This window comes from Balaenoptera musculus, chromosome 20, assembly GCF_009873245.2.
Source record: "Balaenoptera musculus isolate JJ_BM4_2016_0621 chromosome 20, mBalMus1.pri.v3, whole genome shotgun sequence".
NCBI lineage: Eukaryota > Metazoa > Chordata > Mammalia > Artiodactyla > Balaenopteridae > Balaenoptera > Balaenoptera musculus.
This window is the reverse complement of record NC_045804.1, coordinates 15,296,128-15,315,386: the sequence shown is the minus strand read 5'-3', so window position 1 is coordinate 15,315,386 and position 19,259 is coordinate 15,296,128. Positions and strand designations below refer to the sequence as shown.

The window sequence follows — 19,259 nt, the reverse complement described above, 5'->3', positions numbered from 1 at the left end:
CACAAATGTTTTCAGAAAATAAAGGAAAAGAGAACATTTCTCAATTTGTTTTATTAGACAAGCATTAATGCTGAAAGCAAAATATGATAAGGACTTTATAAGAAAAGAAAATTACAGACATGTTTTCCTCATAACCATAATAGCAAAATCCTGAAACACACTAATAGCAAAATTAGTTTTACTTGACCAGGAATGCAATGTTAGTTTACATTTGAAAGTTAATCACTGTAGTTCATAATATTAACAGAATAAATGAGAAAATCTATATGTCTTTATATAAATATATATCTATAATCTCAACAAATGCAGAAAAACATTTAACAGAAAACATTACAATTAACAATAAAAACTTTCTGCAAACTAAGAATAGAAGAAAACTTAGTCTCATAAAGGACAATTCCAAAACACATGCAGGTAACAATGAAATATTAAATACATTTCCCCTATTGTCAGGAGCAAGGCGACTTACATTCGACATTCCATGTGTGGTCCACGCTAGCACAATAAGAAAACAAACAAGCAAATAGTGTAAAGATTGGAAAGGAAGAAGTAAAACTGTCTTTATTTGCAGATGTGATTGTTTACCTAGAACACTCCAAGGAATCTACAAAAGAAAAAAAAAGCCTACGAGAATTAACATAGGTGGAGCTACAGTCTATATGGTTAATATGCAGTATCTGTTGTATTTCTATACTAGCAGCAAACAACTGAAAACTGAAATTTAAAAAGTAGTGTGGCAGGGGCTTCCCTGGTGGCACAGTGGTTGAGAGTCTGCCTGCCAATGCAGGGGACACGGGTTCGAGCCCTGGTCTGGGAAGATCCCACATGCCGCAGAGCAACTAAGCCTGTGAACCACAATTACTGAGCCTGCGCGTCTGGAGCCTGTGCTCCGCAACAAGAGAGGCCGCAATAGTGAGAGGCCCGCGCACCACGATGAAGAGTGGCCCCCGCTTGCCACAACTAGAGAAAGCCCTCACACAGAAACGAAGACCCAACACAGCCATTTAAAAAAAAAAAAAAAGTAGTGTGGCAGTTTTAAAACGTGGCTGCAAAATCTTTGACATTCCTCCCATCCAGAGGTAGGGTCTGTGTCTCCTTCCCTTGCATCTTAGCAGACTTGTGGCTGCTTCAACCAATAAAATACTACAAAATGATGCTATGTGATATCTGTGGCTAGGTCATAAATGGTCATGCTGCTTCTATCTTGTTCACTGAAACACTTGCTTTTGGGGATACGCATTGCCATGTCAAAAAACTGACTACTCTGAGTTTACCCTGCTGTGAGGAAGTACAAACCACATGGAGCAGCCGTATATTAAGTGTTCCAGTTGACTGTTCTAGTCATCAAGTCATTCTGGCCCTGACACCAAACATGTGAGTTTTTGTTGCAGGTGATTCCGTTTCCCAGCCATTTGAGTAACTCTGTTTGATGCAGCAGTAGATAACTGGAGCAAATACCGTTTTCTATGGAATCAAAATGCTTAAGAATAAATTTAACAAAAGATGTGTAAGACTTCCACAGTGAGAGCTACAAAACATGCAGAGTGAAATTAAAGAACTTAGTAAATGGAAGAGATACGCCATGTTTGTAGATTGGAGTTTTTCCCCAAACTGGTCTGTAGATTCAACATAACAATCAAAATCCCAGCAGGATTTTTTTTTTTTAATTGACAACTTTCAGAAATTCAAAGGACTGTGAATAGCCAAAACAATCTTTAAAAAGAAAAAAAATTGGAAGACCAACAGTACTGGAAGACCAACAGTACCTGGGTTCAAGATTTAATATAAAGCTACAGAAATCATGACAGGCACTAATATGTTAGTAAATGTTTAACAGTCAGTCCAGGGGTGGGGGCCTGATTTGACCATAAGAAATTTAGCAATCAGCTCCCTTGAACCAGCTTGAGCTGGCTCTAGCACTCCACTGACAGGGTGGTATTCCCACAAGGATAGATAAATAGATCAGTGGAACAGAATGGAAAATCTAAAAGGAAATCCACACATATGGAGTCAGTTGACCTTCCTCAAAGATGCCAAGACAATTTGGAAAAGAGAATTTTTGTCATCAAATGATGCTACAACAACTGGATACATGTGTGGAGAAAAAATGAATCTCAATCCTTACCTCACGCCATAGGTGCACAAAAATAAATTCAAGATAGATGATGGTCCAAAATATAAAAGCTAAATCTCTAAAACTAATAGAAAAAACTTAGAATATCTTCACAACCTTGGGGTAGGTAAAGATTTCTTAGGTCCTAAAAATCATTAACCATGTAGGAAAAAATTAATAAATTGGACTTCATCAAAATGTTAAATGCTGCTCAACATAAGATACACTAAGAAAAAGGAAAAGCAAATCACAAAAGGGGAGAAAATAATTCACTCTGTGTACGTGTGTGACAAAGCACTTGTATCCATAGTATCTAAAGAATTTCTATACATCATTGATGAAAAGATAAATAATCCAATTCTTAAATGGACAAAAGATTTAGATGCTTCACAAAAGAAGATATTCAAATAGGCTGCCAGAACATAGAAAGGTGTTTGCCATCGTTAGTTATCAGGGAAATGCAAATTAAAATCACAATGAGACACCACTTTACTCCCACTACAGTGGTTAAAATTTTTAAAGTTGAACATCAGATGTTGGTGAGGATGGTAAGCAGCTGGAACCCTCACACTTTACTGGTGGGAGTTTAAAATGGTACAACTACTTTGGAAAACTATTTGGCAGTTCCTTATAAAGTTAAAGATAAATCTGCCTTATGACCAAGCAATTCTATTCCTATGTATTTACCCAAAAGAAATGAAAACATATGTCTACAAAAAGACTCATACAAAAATGTTTGTATTGACTTTATTCATAGTAGTTAAAAACTGGAAACAACCGAAGGTCCTTCAACAAAAGAATACATAAACAAATTGTATATTCATTCGATGGATATTAAATGAAATCTTAGTATTAAATTCTTAGTATTCTTCTTAGTAGTAGAAAGGAACAAACTAATAATACCCTCAACAACATAAATGAATCTCAGAAACATTATATCAAGCATAAGAAGCAAGTATAGTCTATGGTGATATGAATCAGAACAGTGGTTGCCTATTGAGAACTGGGAATGAACCTCTCTGGAATGATGGAGATGTTCTCTACTTTGATCAGGATGTTAGTTACATGAGTATACATGTTTGTCAAAACTCACCAAAGTGTACAGTTAAGATCTTCACAATTAATTGTATATATAAATTTTATCACAGTAGTTTTTAAAATAGGGAATTTTTTAAAGGTAGCTGGAGTTTTCTTTCCAGGAAAGTTCAGTTGAAAACACTTTCAATTTAGATTCAGGAGCTAGATTTCAAATTATATATTTTTCTTTAAAAAATGAGAGTCAACGTTTTTCACGATACTTTAAGGTTCTACTCAGTAACAAAGGATAGCTCTAGTATATCGCCAAGCAGAATGCAATTAGAAAATTCCTCTATGGGAATTAAAGACACAAGTATGCTAAAGGGAGCCAAGGTCCTCAAAATCAAGAACTTAAGAGCCCCCATTTGTGTGGGTAAATCCCAGTTAGTTCCAAGCAACTCCTCTCTCTTCCGGAATTCTTTGGACTCCCTAAAGGAGTAATGTGTTTTCTTAGCCCTATATCATCTAGAATGCCATTTCATTAATAATCATTGTTAACAGTTAGAGAGCTGAAATCCATAGTTCATTTCTCTTCCTAAAGTCACCAGATGAAAGTAATAGTTGAAACTCTTTATAATTTGAGAACTAATTTATAGCACTTAGGCTATTGAAATTAAACTCCTTTATGTAAAGCTTGTACTTTAGAGGGGAAATATAAAGTTTTATTAATCATGCAAAAAATCTGCATATTTTCAAATGTGAAACAAAAATATGTAGAGTTTCAATTAGTCTTGACTCTTTCAAAAGCTAAAAGAGCCAATGTGGTACAGAGTTGCTCAGAGTTTTCCTTCTGTCCCCAGCTTCACTTTCTTTTTCCTCCTCAGATATAACCTATTTCCTGTTTCAGGCATCCAGTGACTTCTTTCTCTCTTCCCCTGCTTTCCTTTCTTCAGACCCTGTAAGGTCCTACCAACTAGGAACTTTTACTTGTTATTTGCAATTCATTTATACTGAAATGTTCATTCAGCCAGGGGATTTTTTTAATCTCTAATTGTTCAATATTGTTTAAGAATCAGTAAGCATTTAATGGGAGTGGAAACCTGAAATCTTACCAAGTCTTCTACAGCCTAGCCCTAACGATAAACTGATTTTGTCAATTTAGGGTAGTATAGACTCCAGGCAGGAAAGGGAAACAAAAGATATTTGTCTTTCCTACATGACTCCTGCCTGCTCCCCTGGGAAGATCACGTAAGGGTCTGGTCTCCTTGAAGCTGCTTTAGGTATAATCTTGGAAGCTGCTGGTTCTGTAAGATCTTGGAATCCAGCCTGCCTAGTGTAGATCTGTCTGTTGGTTGGGATTCCTTTTCTCTGTTCCTCCATCCCTTCCTTCCTACTACGTATTCACATATAGTCTTATATACTGCTGTGGACTCCAAATTAAACCTTTTTTTTTTTTTTTTTTTGAGATTCCCAAAAGAACATGTGATACTGTTCTCTTTAATGCTGTCAGATTCGGGGGGGGGGGGGGGGGGGGGGGGGAAAAACATTCTTTCCAGCTTTTTCAGGTATGAGAGAAAAATAAATTTACATGTGAAAATTCTGATAAATGCAATGCTCAGGCTGTCTCACAACTGATAACATGGGGGAAATGATGATGATGATACATATGCTTATATATTATTTATGTGACAAACACATTCATACCTGGTGAAAAACAAAATGAACTCACTAAATGAATTATTCCATGTCTTCATAATAAATTATGTACCCTGAGCATTCACTAAACACACAGCAGACCTTTTCTAATTTTTTCTTCCAAAGAGATATGTGATCAAAGACCCAGAAAGAACTCACTTATCCACTTGGTAATTATTAAGTAATTTGTTTCTTTCTATCTCAGAGAGAAAAATCCCAGATGAAGATTTCATCATCTTAATTGATGGATTAAATGAAGCAGAATTTCACAAACCGGATTATGGGGATACAATTGTATCATTTCTGAGTAAAATGATTGGAAAATTTCCTTCCTGGCTCAAACTAATTGTAACAGTTAGGACCAGTTTACAGGTATGTGTTTGTTTGCTTTTGGACCATAAATTATTTCCTTTGGAGAGTGCTTAAAGTGAAAAAGTTCTAGGTCCTTGTACCCTTAGTGATGAGCTTTTCTAAATCTCTACCATGTCCTAGAGCGCTAGCAAGAGTAATTCCCAACGAGCAGATTTTGAGAGTAAGAGATACAATCTAGAGAGAGCATTCTCTGTATACTACTCTCTTAGCTCAAATTCCCATTTCCATTGCTCTGAGTAAGTTTTGATAAAGTGTCCCTCAAAAAAGCATGAAAAGAAAGTCCACTTTTCTAGACTTTGTCATGAGTATAGCAAAGCAAATAGATCCTGTAACACTCTAATTCACTGTTTGACTTTTGTTTTATGTTTTTTATCATTTAATGCCAGGCAAAATCCAGTTCAGTGTACAGTGTAGAGTCAGATTTTCTAGTTCTTCCCTCTGTTTCTCAACTTTCTATAGCATGAAGATGGACTTTCTTCTATATATTTAGTTTTCTAAGAAATATTGGCAATATTAAGGCTTTATATTAAATTTACTGCAACTGGGAGATAAGAGTTTTTTTTAATTACCTTCCCTGCTCACTCACTGATCACTCAGTTTATGGCCTAGAAGAATGACTAGGAATGTTGGAACTGCGCCTGTAAAGACATACGAGCTAAGGATAAATGACTCCCCCTTCTCTGCCATTCACAGTATAGCTGAGTTGGTATTTTCCATTCTTTACATATTCACACTTGGTTTGAAACAGGGTTTCTCAACTTTTTTCCCCCTAACCATAGCCTCTTTTAAAGAACATTAAAATTTTGCATATTATACACCCATCCCACTATTTTGATGCAACTCCCTTAAAACAGTTGTTAATATACAGAAAAGAGTCTCGGTGCCCTCCTTTTCCCCTCTCCCAGGCATTTAGTATTTTTCCTGTAGATTGACCAATATAGGTCAATCTGCCTTCTTTGATCAGAGACTGTACTTCTGATCCTGACCACCAACTTGCAGATGTTTGTTATTAAAATCTCAAAGTAATTTGAATGAATCAACATAAATGCATCTTTACAACTAAAAATGATGTAATCCGCCATTATTGGTCAGTAGCTTGTTAAAGATGAAAGATGAATAAAAGAAACTTCCAGGAACACAATCTCTGACTAGTTTTACTAAGTACGTACTTAGGAGATACCTTCGTTTATATAATTTTTGTTTGTTTTGGTTTTTTTCCTTCATTTATATTTTTATATAATGCCGTGTGCAATCTCAAAAGATGTTTTAAGTATGACTTGGTAGACCATGTGACTTTAATTTTTCAGCTGTGCCAAAGAACAGGAAAAGTATTATACACACAAAGTCCAAATGTCAATGTCTTCATAGATCAAGACCTGCAATAACTTCCCAGATACTTCATTCACTTCAACCAATAACTTTTTAAAATTATTTAGCTGACAATGAAACAATTCCTAGGTCTTTAAAAATGAACCCTCGTAATTGATCATTCATTATTTCCACAAACATTTTTTACGTACTTCAAGTATAAAAGGCTCTTTCTAAGAGCTGAGGATACAATGGTGAACAAGACAGACAATACCCCTGCCCTCATAAAGCTTGTATCCTAGTGAGGAACACAAATAATAAAGTAAAAAATGAACATATATTAAAAATTTAGGTAGTGTTAGTGCTATGAAGACAAATATAACAGAGTAAAGGGATAAATGAGGATGACAGATATTTTAGATAGGGCAGATAGGAAAGGCCTCTCCAAGGAGCCTTGTAAAGTGATAACATCTGATTTACCTTCTTTGGCTGCTGGCTGTGTAGATAATAATATGTAGGGGATCAAGAATGGAGGCAGAAGTACAGGTGAAAGGTGATGGTGGCTTAGACTAGAGTGGGAACAGTGGAGACCCTCTGAAGTGGTCATATTTGGAGTATATTTTGAAGAAGAATCAAAAGGACTTGATGATGGGCTGGATGTGGGAATGAGCAAGAGAGAAGATTCAAGGATGAATTGTGGGGTTTTGGTGAGCAACTGGGTAGATGCTGGTTTGAGGAAAAGAGAAGGATCATAGATAGTTCCTACGATTTGGTGGTAGCGTCAGTGGTAATACCATTTATTGACATGCGGAGGTTTTGTGGTGGGGGGAAATTTTAGTAGTTCTGATTTGATCACATTAAGTTTGTCTATGAAACATCCAAGTGTCGTTGTTGAGTAGATGGAGATATAAGATGAGAGCTCAGAAGAAATGACTAAGCTGGAAATATGAAATTAGACATCATCCACGTATAGATGATATTTAGAACCATGGGACCCAACTATTCTAGGGAGTGAGGGTGGCCAGATAAGAGGAAAGAATGGAGACGTGAGCCCTGGCTGGACTGAGAAATGAGAGAGGAGCCAGCCAAAAAGGCTGGGTAGGAGTAGCCAGTGTGCTAAGAGGAAAATGAGGGGAGCATGCTGTGGAAGCAAAAGCTGCAGGAGGGGACTCGAGAAGAAAGATGTGTTCACCTGTGTCAGATACTGCTGAGAGGTTGAGGAGGATGAGAAATGAAACTTGGTTATTGGATTTGGCAAGATGAAGATTGCTGATCATCTTGACAAGGACCATTTCAGTGAAGTGACGGGATTGAAGCCCGATTGCAACAAATGGAGGAGAGAATGGGAAGGGAGGAATGAAATACAGTAAGTAGAGAAAACTTTTCTGTTAGGTTTTGCTAAACATGGGAACAGAGATATAGTAGTTGGAGGGAGGAATACGGAGTCACATGTCTCTGTGGAGACAAGACAGAAAGAGAAGAGAAGAGGAAATTAATGCAGGAGAGGGAATGGATACTTACAGGAGCAAAGTCTATAAGCAGATAAGAAAAGATGGATTCCAGAGCATGAGAGTCACCACAAAGCCCTGTCACCTTCCCCCAATGTAATTTCCAAGCAGATCACCAAGGTACCAAGCTTCCCACTATTAGAAGTGTTCCTTTGGGCTAAGGCATCTCCAAAGAACCTACATTAAAATAAAGTCATTTTATCAGGCAGGATAGAAGGTCACATTTTTATATGACATTCTTTAAGTCCTTTTACATTTATCTTAGTGAGTTGTACTTTGACATTATGCTATGGTTTACACTGAGAAAAATTACAACAAAAGTTATATGGCATTCTCTTTTCTATTTTAGGAGTGAGTGTTATTTAGGATATTGACCATTAAATCACTCCTAAAGTGCCCTTTATGAAGACCCATAAAAGTTATTTTAAGTCTCAATATTAGGAAAAGTGTCCCTCCTGTGCAACTAATATGTCTTAATCTATGGACACTAATACTCGATCGTATTTCCCTCTTTTCTTTGACCACTCAGAAGTTCAGAATAAATTTGTGGACCTCGTAGTTTATCACAAGAGTTAGGGGAAACTGAAGGTCTTTCTCTCTCTCTCTCTCTCTCTCTCTCTCCATCTGTTTTAGGAAATTACCAAGCTGCTGCCTTTCCATAGGATTTTTTTGGATCGACTAGAAGAGAATGAAGCCATAGACCAGGACCTGCAGGCTTACATCCTGCACCGGATACACAGCAGCTCAGAGATCCAGAATAACATTTCACTTAATGGCAAAATGGACAATACTACATTTGGCAAACTCAGTTCTCATCTCAAGACACTCAGTCAAGGGTCCTATCTATACCTGAAACTCACATTTGACCTCATAGAGAAAGGCTATCTAGTGTTAAAGAGCTCTAGCTACAAAGTAGTTCCTGTTTCGCTCTCTGAGGTTTACTTACTCCAGTGCAATATGAAGTTCCCAACCCAGTCTTCCTTTGACCGGGTGATGCCTCTCCTGAATGTGGCAGTGGCCTCTCTCCACCCACTGACTGATGAACACATCTTCCAAGCCATCAATGCTGGCAGCATTGAAGGCACGCTAGAATGGGAGGATTTTCAGCAGAGAATGGAGAACCTCTCCATGTTCCTAATCAAGCGCAGAGACATGACTCGTATGTTTGTGCATCCTTCTTTTCGAGAATGGCTTATCTGGAGAGAAGAAGGAGAGAAAACCAAATTTCTCTGTGATCCCAGGTAAGCCATAGACCTGTAATAAGCAATTTGTGAGCCTATTTTGTATTTATTGCATGGAGCATGGGTATTGAAAACAGTGAGAAGTGTTCTTCATTGAACATTTCACATAAAGGAAACATCATCTCTGTTTCTTCTTAAGACAAGGCTATAATGAAGTTTATTTTCTCACAATATTATTTCCTTAAGACTCAAAATCTGCATAGATGTTTAGAATGCTCCCTACATTCCTGTATTTTTCTAAACAATTTTCTCTGATTCCACTAGGGTTCACAGGCTATAATTAATTTTTTTTAATTAATTAATTTATTTATTTTTGGCTGCGTTGGGTCTTCGTTGCTGCATGCGGGCTTTCTCTAGTTGCGGCGAGTAGGGGCTACTCTTCGTTGCGGTGTGCGGGCTTCTCATCGCGGTGGCTTCTCTTGTTGCGGAGCATGGGCTCAGTAGTTGTGGCTTGCAGGCTCTAGAGTACAGGCTCATTAGTTGTGGTGCACAGGCTTAGTTGGTCTGCAGCATGTGGTATCTTCCCGGACCAGGGCTTGAACCCGTGTCCCCTGCATTGGCAGGCGGATTCTTAACCACTGCGCCACCAGGGAAGTCCCCAGGCTGTAATTAATTTAACCATTTGACAGACTTCCTCAGTATTCTTCAGAAAGAATTGATACATTGTTCACCTCTTTGACTTAGAGCAGAATTGTTTTAAAATTGTGAGTGCCCTTTTAAAAGCCATGCCATTGTTAAAGTCACCAATGACTGACCCCATTAGAGCCCAGCTGATGCTAAGATTTACAGTGGAAAATGGAATCTTACACCTTATAGCTGAAAAAGACTTGAGGAGATCAGCTGATTTAGCCACTCTTACCTTTAGATAAATAAAGTGTCATTATCCCTATTTTACTATAAAGGCCTTAAAATGCTGAATCACTTGTGAAAAGCCATAAGGTTAACAGGTGGGAGAAAGGAAGAGGAGTTAAAAGAGGAATGGCAAATGTGCTGTGCGTACCACCGCTCCCCTATCCTGCACCCGTGGCAGACGTCACTGATTCACCCCAGCACTCTTTCCTGATGAGCTTGACCCTGACTTAATCTTTCTCAGCTCAACAAACCAGACTCGATATGAAACTATGCTCAACAAACCAGACTCGATATGAAACTATTTCCCACTCTCTTGGATAGAACCTAAGATATCTAGCATCCTAGTGAGGTGTGCTTTCTACTCCTCCACACTCCTTTTTGAAAGAATTATTCCTTTAATAAAGTTGATGTTCTCAAAAGCAGGTATAGTCCTGATTTCCTGGAAACAAAGAAGACACCAACAACATAGCTGACAAACGCAGAGCTTATTCTGGCTCAGAAAGAAGATAGGCCAGGTTTGCCTGGGCCTTCCGCTGTGAGTCATCAGAGAGGCTGACCGTCTCTGACCGTGCTGGGATTTTATTATTCCTCGCGAGGCATGTTCTTCACCAGGTCCTGTTAGGGACACCTGTGCTTGTGTGGGCATGCTGCTTGGCCTACTTCATGCCGACTCATTAGAAGATCAGTTCCAGATCCTGATGACGATATTAAGCCAGGCAGTAGATTTTGTGCTGTCTTCCCTAAGAGGGAAACTTTTTAAAGAAACATGCTGTAGTGGAAAGAACATAAACGTTAGAGTCAGATGACCTGCTTAATAAATCCTACCTCTTCTAGGAACTGTGGCCTTTGGGAAATTACATAATGTTTCTGAGACAGTTTTCTCATCTACATAAAAGGAGTAATAATTCCTAGAGCTGCTGAGAATTGAGGTCATGTCGTGTAATGCCTAGACTAGCACAGAGTACAGAGAAAGTGGTCAGGGGATGTTCTGTGTCTTCCCCTCTCTTTGCAGTAATAGACCTTTCAGGTGTACCTTAAGGAGTCTTCTGCTGTCAGCATTTGGGGGCACAAGATTTTTTTAAAAAACCCTGGGTCTGAGTCTCTTCTGTGAATTGTATGCCATTCCCAAGAGGATTTTATTGTAAATACCACTAGTACTGCTGCTGCTGTTAGTACACAGAGTTGGCAACGACAGAGTTAAGAAAAAGAGACCCATCTAGAATCGCCTAATAAACGCGGAAATCAGTTTCCAGAGGAACTTTGCTGGCTGATCTGCTCTCTTATCCTGGAACGTCTCAGAGGATTGAGAACTGAGGTCCAGGGGAGCCAGACTAGCGCTGAATTAACAGTATCCTTACAACAGATAAAACCCTCAGGCTCTCAAAGGGGAAAAGATGGTATTTATGCAGCCATATCGTGGCTTTACAGGCTTACCTTCTCAACATTGTTTATTAACTAGAATCATTTTGGCAAGAGGCTGATGCACTGGGACAAAGAGAGCAAACGCTTCTAACTTCAAATGCTGTGTAGTCTGTTGCCTGGTGATTGAATAACACTCAGGGCTGCTGAGGGATCATCATATGTCACTTAATGGCAGAGAGTAAACAGGACCAGGCATTGTCAAAAAAGCTTTCTTACATGTTTCATCTCAGTTGGAATTCAGCCTTCTTCCCAACACTGTCTGGCACCAGCTTTGTTACTAAGGTATTGATCTCAGAGCTTGAGGCCCCCTGGGTCAATGAGATGGAAAGGCACTAAGAATTTAATGTCACTGGCAAAGCCCAGGCTGGCCTTTCAAAGAAACTGGCTGTAATTGCTTTCCATTGTAGGCGAGTCTGATTAGCAGGACTCTCTCCAGGCAGGGTTTGCCTTTGTGGCTTCAGCCTCTACTTCCTGTACATTGTTCCCCACTCTGTCCTCCACTTTATCTCCAGCTTCTCTCTAGAACATCTAATGTGGTTCAGTAGACCAGGGAAGACTAACTTAGTGCCTCTGAAGTCACATTATGTAGGCCAGTGCCTGACATGCATATCTCTGTGTAAGGAGAACTTTCAGAAGCTACAGAACATCTCTTCTAGTCCGTCTTCCTGGGCTTTCAACACTCACATCTTCACCCTGAACTTATTGACCTTATTAGGGAATTAGACACAGGTGAGAATATTCTACTGAAGCCAAAAAGTAGTTGACCTTCCTCAGAAATAGGCCACCCAGGGAGGTACTTCTGCTAAGTGAAGAGAGTCAGTAATCTGAGGATGGCGCTAGAAAGAGGAAAAAGCAGAGCTGGAGGTCAGTGCAGCAGCTGAGATAGAGTTTTCCTTATTTTAAATATCAGACTTCTTGTTGTCCCAGAATCAGGGCAGACAATTGACATCCCAGAAAGAGTGACCTAAGGTTGCATACACGTCTGTCACAGAAAGAAATGAGTTATAGGTACCTTTTCTTGGCTTGGTAACAGGGTAGAGTATCTGTATATATATGCATGTTGGTGTTTATCAAACTGTAAGTAAAGTATCACTGCAAAATCTTTTATTACATCAAAACTTCTAAGATGTTAGATTTACATTCTAGATAAAAGTTTGCCCCTTGAAGCATTCATAAGCCTTAGACTTCACCACCTTATTCTGCCTTGTATTTCCCACTATTCATCACTGCCATATTCTGTCATACTCTGAAATTAATCTGTCCTATATGTTATTCGCTCGGCCACTGAGCTATCAGATTAACTCACTAATCTAATAAACTAATCTCTGTTGTTATGCTCTTAACAGGGAAGTAGAAAACATTAAATGCAACTTGCGTATTTTAAGTAAAGCATTTAAGAGAAGTCACCAGCCTTTATAATCCAACCTATTAATGACTTTGATAGTTGAAATGTGAGGCTGATAGAGTAGACAGTTGGGGCCACCAGCCTTGTGGTGCTGTCCAATTACTGCCTAATATTTCTACATAGCTTTAGGCTAGCCCTGAATGAATCCCCACTCTTTTTTTTCCTGTTTCTTTCCTGTTATCTCTGTTTTCATGGTATTAGCCTCCCCTTCCCTAAGAACAGCTCTCAGATCAACATTTTGATGTGTATATACATGTAAGATTTTGACATAGAGATTCAAGGACTCAGCTGCCTTATTTTTAACTGTTTGAATAAAACGCAGGAAGCCTGTTGTAAACTTTAACGAGTCTTAAGCTGTAGAACCTAATGAGGTTTGATTTGGAAGCCTAATTTGAGCTGGCCTGATTTCCTCAAACTAAGAGAAGCAAATTTATAGTGGGTGGAAAAGGGAAAAGGCTACGCAAGTCCTAACTGTACCTGTGGGGACAGTTGAGTACTTACTCGATTCCTTGTGACCAGAGTTGATATCTTACAATAAATGTTCTTTAAGATTTTTCTTAATTATTTTGGCCATGTTAGCAAATTACACAGTGGAGACTGGGTGCTCCAAAATCCATGTCACAAAGCAGTGTGTCAGAGAAGAAGCAGTTTGTCAAAGGGAGGAAAAAAAAAAAAAAAGAGGGCATTCTCCCTATAAAGGAAAACTAATTCTGTGTCAGGAACTTGTACAGCCTGGCTTCTTAAAGAATACATAAGTCTGAAATGACCACAAAATGGTGAGTTGCAGGGTTGTGGTGGTTTTATTTGTTTTTTTAATCCAAACAGGAGCCTCCAGGCAGGACAACACTTAACCTTACCCTCACGGAAGCACGAACTTGAGGTTACTGCTCCTCAGCCATTGCGGGCTCCCACCAACAACCCCTTGAACTGGCAGATGGATTCTGCTTTCTAAAAGCATTAGGAAGGAATTCAGCAAAGTGATAGATCATGCGAAGAAAAAAAAAAAAGGCTTCTGGAACTAAGTCAGACTTTAGGAGGTTTGGAAGAGTTAATGCAGAGAGAAGAGAGGTGTACCAAACACCTTTTGCTAGCACATGTCCCTTAGTAGATGACCTTACCTGCCTAGAAATATTAGCTCTCTAATCTCTGTTCTGGGTCCAGATCTGCTTCACTTCTAATTCTTTTCTACCACTAAGGGGAAGTCAGTCTTCTGGTGTCATGATTTCGATATGTGATTTTCATGGAGAGATTTTACTAATCTATAATAATTGGGGGGATTTGTCTAATTTGCCATAAATATTTTGTCCTTATTATCTAAACCATTTTCTAACTCCCTATTGGCATCAAGAATAAATTTGAGACTCAAAATAATAATGGAATATCTATTATTCTAGTGACCCAGGGTCATGGTTTTGTAATATAATGCAAGGGAGATATTACATGAAATCTAATATATATCTGGGAATATGTCCAGTTTCCCCAGGCATGATGTCCTTAAACTTTACAAATTTGTTTCTCTCAGCATAAATCATGGAACCCACATCTATCAGTCAAATAGGTAAATTGTCCCCATTGTTAAAACTCTCATGCCTTCAAAGATGGACAGCTATAACATATTTTTTTCCTTTTCCAAGTCCAAAATTAAGTTTGCAGAAAGCTGGTAATCAGAATTCTTCTCCACACCTATTTAAAACTGAGAACTACTTATTTTTACTGTCATAAAAACTCATGTGAAGTTTGCTAAGTTAATAAATATACAGAGAAGTAGTTCTGCTTATAAGATGGAGAGAGAGCATCATTTTATGACTTGGCAGGCATGCAGAAGAGTCAACCAATGAAAACACAGAAGGGGCTCGTCCTCTCCTGTATTTGATTTTGCTACAAACATAATACTGCTTTATTTCTTTAAATTATATATATATATATTGCTTTTTTAAGGTGTAGCAAATACGGGTTAAAGCAACTTCCCATAAGAAGTAGAGCAGGGAAATTTTAAGGGAAATTTTTGGTACTGAGAGTAGCGTAGGAAATAGAGGCTAATTTGTCCTGTTAATGAGTCTCTGAAGCAACACTGGCTGAATGAAAAGATGGGAATCCCACAGGCTTTCCTAGATTGTCAAACCAAGATTCATGGCACAGCAATCAGAAGGAGTTACTGCCAGCTTAGTGGGATATGACAGCACATTTTCTTTTTTTGTGAGCGGAGCAACTTACTCGGCTGTCTCTAGACTTTCAAAAGCAGCTGAATCTCCACATTTGGTAAAATCAACACTAATAGCCTTCTATTCACTCAACCGTAAGAACCCACAGCTGTGAGACATGTGTTCACTATAGCCATCAGCATACCCACTTGGTTCTACCACCCAAATTTTACTTGTAAGTATCCACTTATTTCCACCTCTACTGACCACACCCTGTGTAACCTCCTCCTGAAAATCCTGCAATGGCTTCTTGTTGTGATTAGAATAAAATCAAAGCCAGATCCTTCAAAGCCCTGTATTACAAAGATAGCTTCTGCCTACCCTCTCTAATTAAGTTCATTTGTTCTCCCTCTTATTCACAATTTTCTGGTCATAAATGGTCATCTACCAGTTCCTAGAACTTGCTAAGCTCTTTTCCACCCCTGGCTCTCTGCACTTAATAGTTTGCTCTATCCGGAGCTCACTTTCCCTCATCACATGGCAAGATCTCTCACTCCTTCAGGTCTCAGCCTAATGGCCACCTCCTAATTCTTCCACGTGTCACCTTATCTAAGAAAGTCCTTCCTGGCTTTAACATAGCAACCTTCTGACTTTCTAGTCTTTTATTAATTTATTGTCTGTGAATACTCGTTTATTATCCACTTTCCCGTTTAGAATGTGAGTGAGCTCCATGAGGACAGGAACCTTCCTATCACGCTCACCTTGGTCTTCCTAATGATTAATAGAGTGGCTGGCACACAGTCAGCACTCAGCAAATATTTTGTTAAATAATGAATTAATGAGTGAACAAAGAAGTGGTCAGTGGTACTAACTTGAAGCTTGCAACTGGAAGTATTTGAGAAACTCTTCCCACAGTTAAGTAGTTTCGTTTGTTCTGCTCCTGCACGTCAGTGGAAAGTGAAGGCATGCATTTCAGCACACACCCAGTGAACATTTGTTAGGTGACATATTCAAGGCTCTGTGTTAAGCACTGCAGCAGATACAAATACAAGTAAGATAGATCTGTCTACCATGACTTACAGGATAGCGGTTTTAACAGACATATTTATAACCAGCTATAATTTAAGGCCGAGTGCTGTGCTGGAGGTACAAAGAAAGAGCTGAGGAACGTGGAGGAGGAAGAAGTGATCCATCTTCCTGTGCCTGTTGTTGGCGTTTCAAACGGTGGCAGTTCAGTGGCGTCACAGCTCTGCTGCCTCGTGAAGCCCTGCCAACTGCCTAAAGGCTTCACTGGCACAGCAGAGGCAGACAGCGTCCGTTCTCCTAGGGCCAGTGATGCATTAACAGAACAGAAGCGCAGGAGGAAACTGTGAGGCATAGCGGGAGAAAGCAGCAAATTTCTATCCAAGTTCTATGTTTAAAAAGAAATTATGCTGTTCCACCCATTTCTACAAAGGTACATCTTGGGCACGCTTTACTTATAGTCTCCTCCTTATCGTTAGCGCTTCCATCTCCGCGTTGAATATGAAACAGTAAGACAAACTGACTAAAAATGTATTTTGTATTCCGGTTCCATGAGAAAGCCACGAAAAGAACATGCCAAAGCAGTTACTAACTGAAAAGCTGAAGATAGAGGTGAGCATTTTTGTAAAGATGTGGGTGTCATTTGCAACAAGCAGACTATAAGGCAGCAACCACCAAAGTCTAACTGCAGGCAGGGTTTTTAAGATGAGAGATGAAAAAGATCAGGATTGTCAGTGTATGGTCAGTATTTGAGTCATGGTCACACTCATTTCACAGTTGATCCGTGGCAACAGAGATGCCTGCCAATTCAGGGTTGAATTGGGTAGTGCATTAGACAGTGGATCTGGAAGTCCTTGTGTTGCTCTTCCACGCACGCATCTGCATGGCATTTATTCATGCATGAAACATTTATTGAACTTTTACTCTACACCAAGGACTCTGCTAGGTACTAGAGAAACTTAGGTGACTAAGACACCCCCAGCACTAGAGCCATGACCTTCTAGAGGAACGCCAGACACATAGCAACCAATGACAGTGCCATAGTACTGAGTACCATAGGGACCTAGACAAAGAGAAAATACTTCACAGAGTAAGTGACAGTCGAGTTCAGCCTTGAAGGATGAGTTGATTCCGTTTAGCAGCATTGGCACAGGAGAGCGCTGGAAGCAGGCTAGAGAACATAATGGCAGGGACAAAAACAACTGTGAAGACATGAAGTGCCCTTGGGGAATTGTGAGAAGCCATAATTAGAAAATAAGACTTATGGTCAGAGAGAATGATAGGAAGTGTCACTAGGCAAAAAGTCTTGAATGCCAGGTGTAAGGCTTTACAGTTTATTCTGTAGGTAACAGGGAGTCTATAATTTTGTGAGAAGGCAGAGACAATGATCAGGTAACTGATAATGTGCAAAATAGCTCTGACAAGTAGCATATGGAAGATGGGTTGAAGAAGAGGAGAGACTGCAGGTCAGGATACTAGTTATGAGGTTTAGAGCAGTAGTCTAGGTGAGAAGCACTAAGGCCTGTAATGTGAGAACAGAGAGCAAGGTAGACATTTTGGAGATACTCAGAAGCACTTGGTCTTTTTTTGTGTGTATGGGAGGTAAGGGTGGAGGGATTAAAAATGACTTCAGAACTTATCTTGAATGATGGAAAATAGTGAAGCTACTGACCAGCATAGAACATTCTGAAAGGAGGAAGGGTTCTAGCATGAACAAAGGCAGGAGGAAGAACAGGCTTATGGGGAGAGTTGAAATCCTATTTTTGGCATGTTTATAATGAATTGCCTCCAAGGGAAGATGAACAAATACATGTAGAAATGTGACCTTGGAAAACAGGAAAAGAGAAAGTTGAAGGCATGAGGTTATGGACTGCAGAGTTATCAGCAAATAACTGACAGTAGAAGCCATAGAACTTAACAAGATCACCCAGGTTAAGAGTATAAAGCAGGAAGTTTGGAAGCATGAAAACAGAACAGGTATATTTTTTTATTGACATATATTTGTTTTACAATGATGTGTTAGTTTCTGCTGTAGCGCAAAGTGATTTATATATATATATACATATACACACATATATACACACACACACACACACACACACACACTCTCACACACATTCTTTTTTTTTTGTATTCTTTTCCATTATGGTTTATCATAGGATATTGAATATATTTCCCTGTGCTATAACAGTAATACCTTGTTGTTCATCCATTCTATACATAATAGTTTACATCTGCTAACCCCAGCCTCCCACTCCATCCCTCCCTCAACCCTCTCCCCCTTGGCAACCACAAGTCTGTTCTCTATGTCTGTGAGTCTATTTCTGTTTTGTAAACAGGTTCATATCAGAGTAGGTGTATTTAAATGCTAGAAGAAAATGGTGAGCCAAATAATAATTTACAAGAGTAATACTAGAGAAACAAGAGAAAGTAAGGTCATGGAAATCAAAGGAGAAGATTTTTCCGGGTTAGGTCTGAAGTAATGAATATAATTTCTGCCTGTATTCCATTAGCCAGAACTGTCAAGTGACCCCACTTGAATGTGAATGCAAGGTCCCTGGCAAAGTAACTGCTTCCCAACAACTCTCGACTGTGGATGGGAGCACAGACCTTTTGCAGACAGATATCCTTCTCTGCCCCATAATTCTAATCTCACTAGGTCTCCCTAAATAATTCCCCACAAGTACCTCTATAATATAAAGACATTCCACAGCAGCACATGTTATTTCAGCCCACATTATAAGATAGCTAAGATAAGCTTTAGGTTGTAAGCAGTTCCTCACCAGCTGGCTGTCCCTGTACCACTTTATCACATCTGAGCACCACATAGAAGAATATCAGAACACTTAAGTGTTATTTCTCTGAAACACTGAAGTGTTGTATATCAAGTTTGTCATCACCAGAGCTGATGAAATCTATGTGACTACACATTAGTGACTCTGGCTAGAACAATGGAGAAAACATCCATGCTGGAAATATTTGAGTCCACATGTTAGCGTGTTTCAGTACTACAAATAGAAACTTTAAGATTAACTATCTCCCTTGGGTGCTAAGTGAAAATCTATTAGAAAAACAGGGCTTCCCTGGTGGCGCAGTGGTTGAGAGTCCGCCTGCCGATGCAGGGGACACGGGTTCGAGCCCTGGTCTGGGAGGATCCCACAT

At 39.2% G+C, this 19,259-nt stretch overlaps 1 protein-coding gene across 8 annotated transcripts in view; it reads left to right on the top strand.

The window, feature by feature from the left end:
* Positions 1 to 19,259, top strand: part of TANC2 (tetratricopeptide repeat, ankyrin repeat and coiled-coil containing 2) — a 361,655-nt gene that overhangs the window by 283,096 nt on the left and 59,300 nt on the right. For all 8 annotated transcript variants that reach the window (XM_036836548.1, XM_036836547.1, XM_036836546.1 and 5 more), the window contains 2 exons: positions 5,031 to 5,197; positions 8,647 to 9,254. In XM_036836548.1, coding sequence (XP_036692443.1) covers positions 5,031 to 5,197; positions 8,647 to 9,254 — 775 coding nt within the window. The remainder of the gene's footprint in view (positions 1 to 5,030; positions 5,198 to 8,646; positions 9,255 to 19,259) is intronic.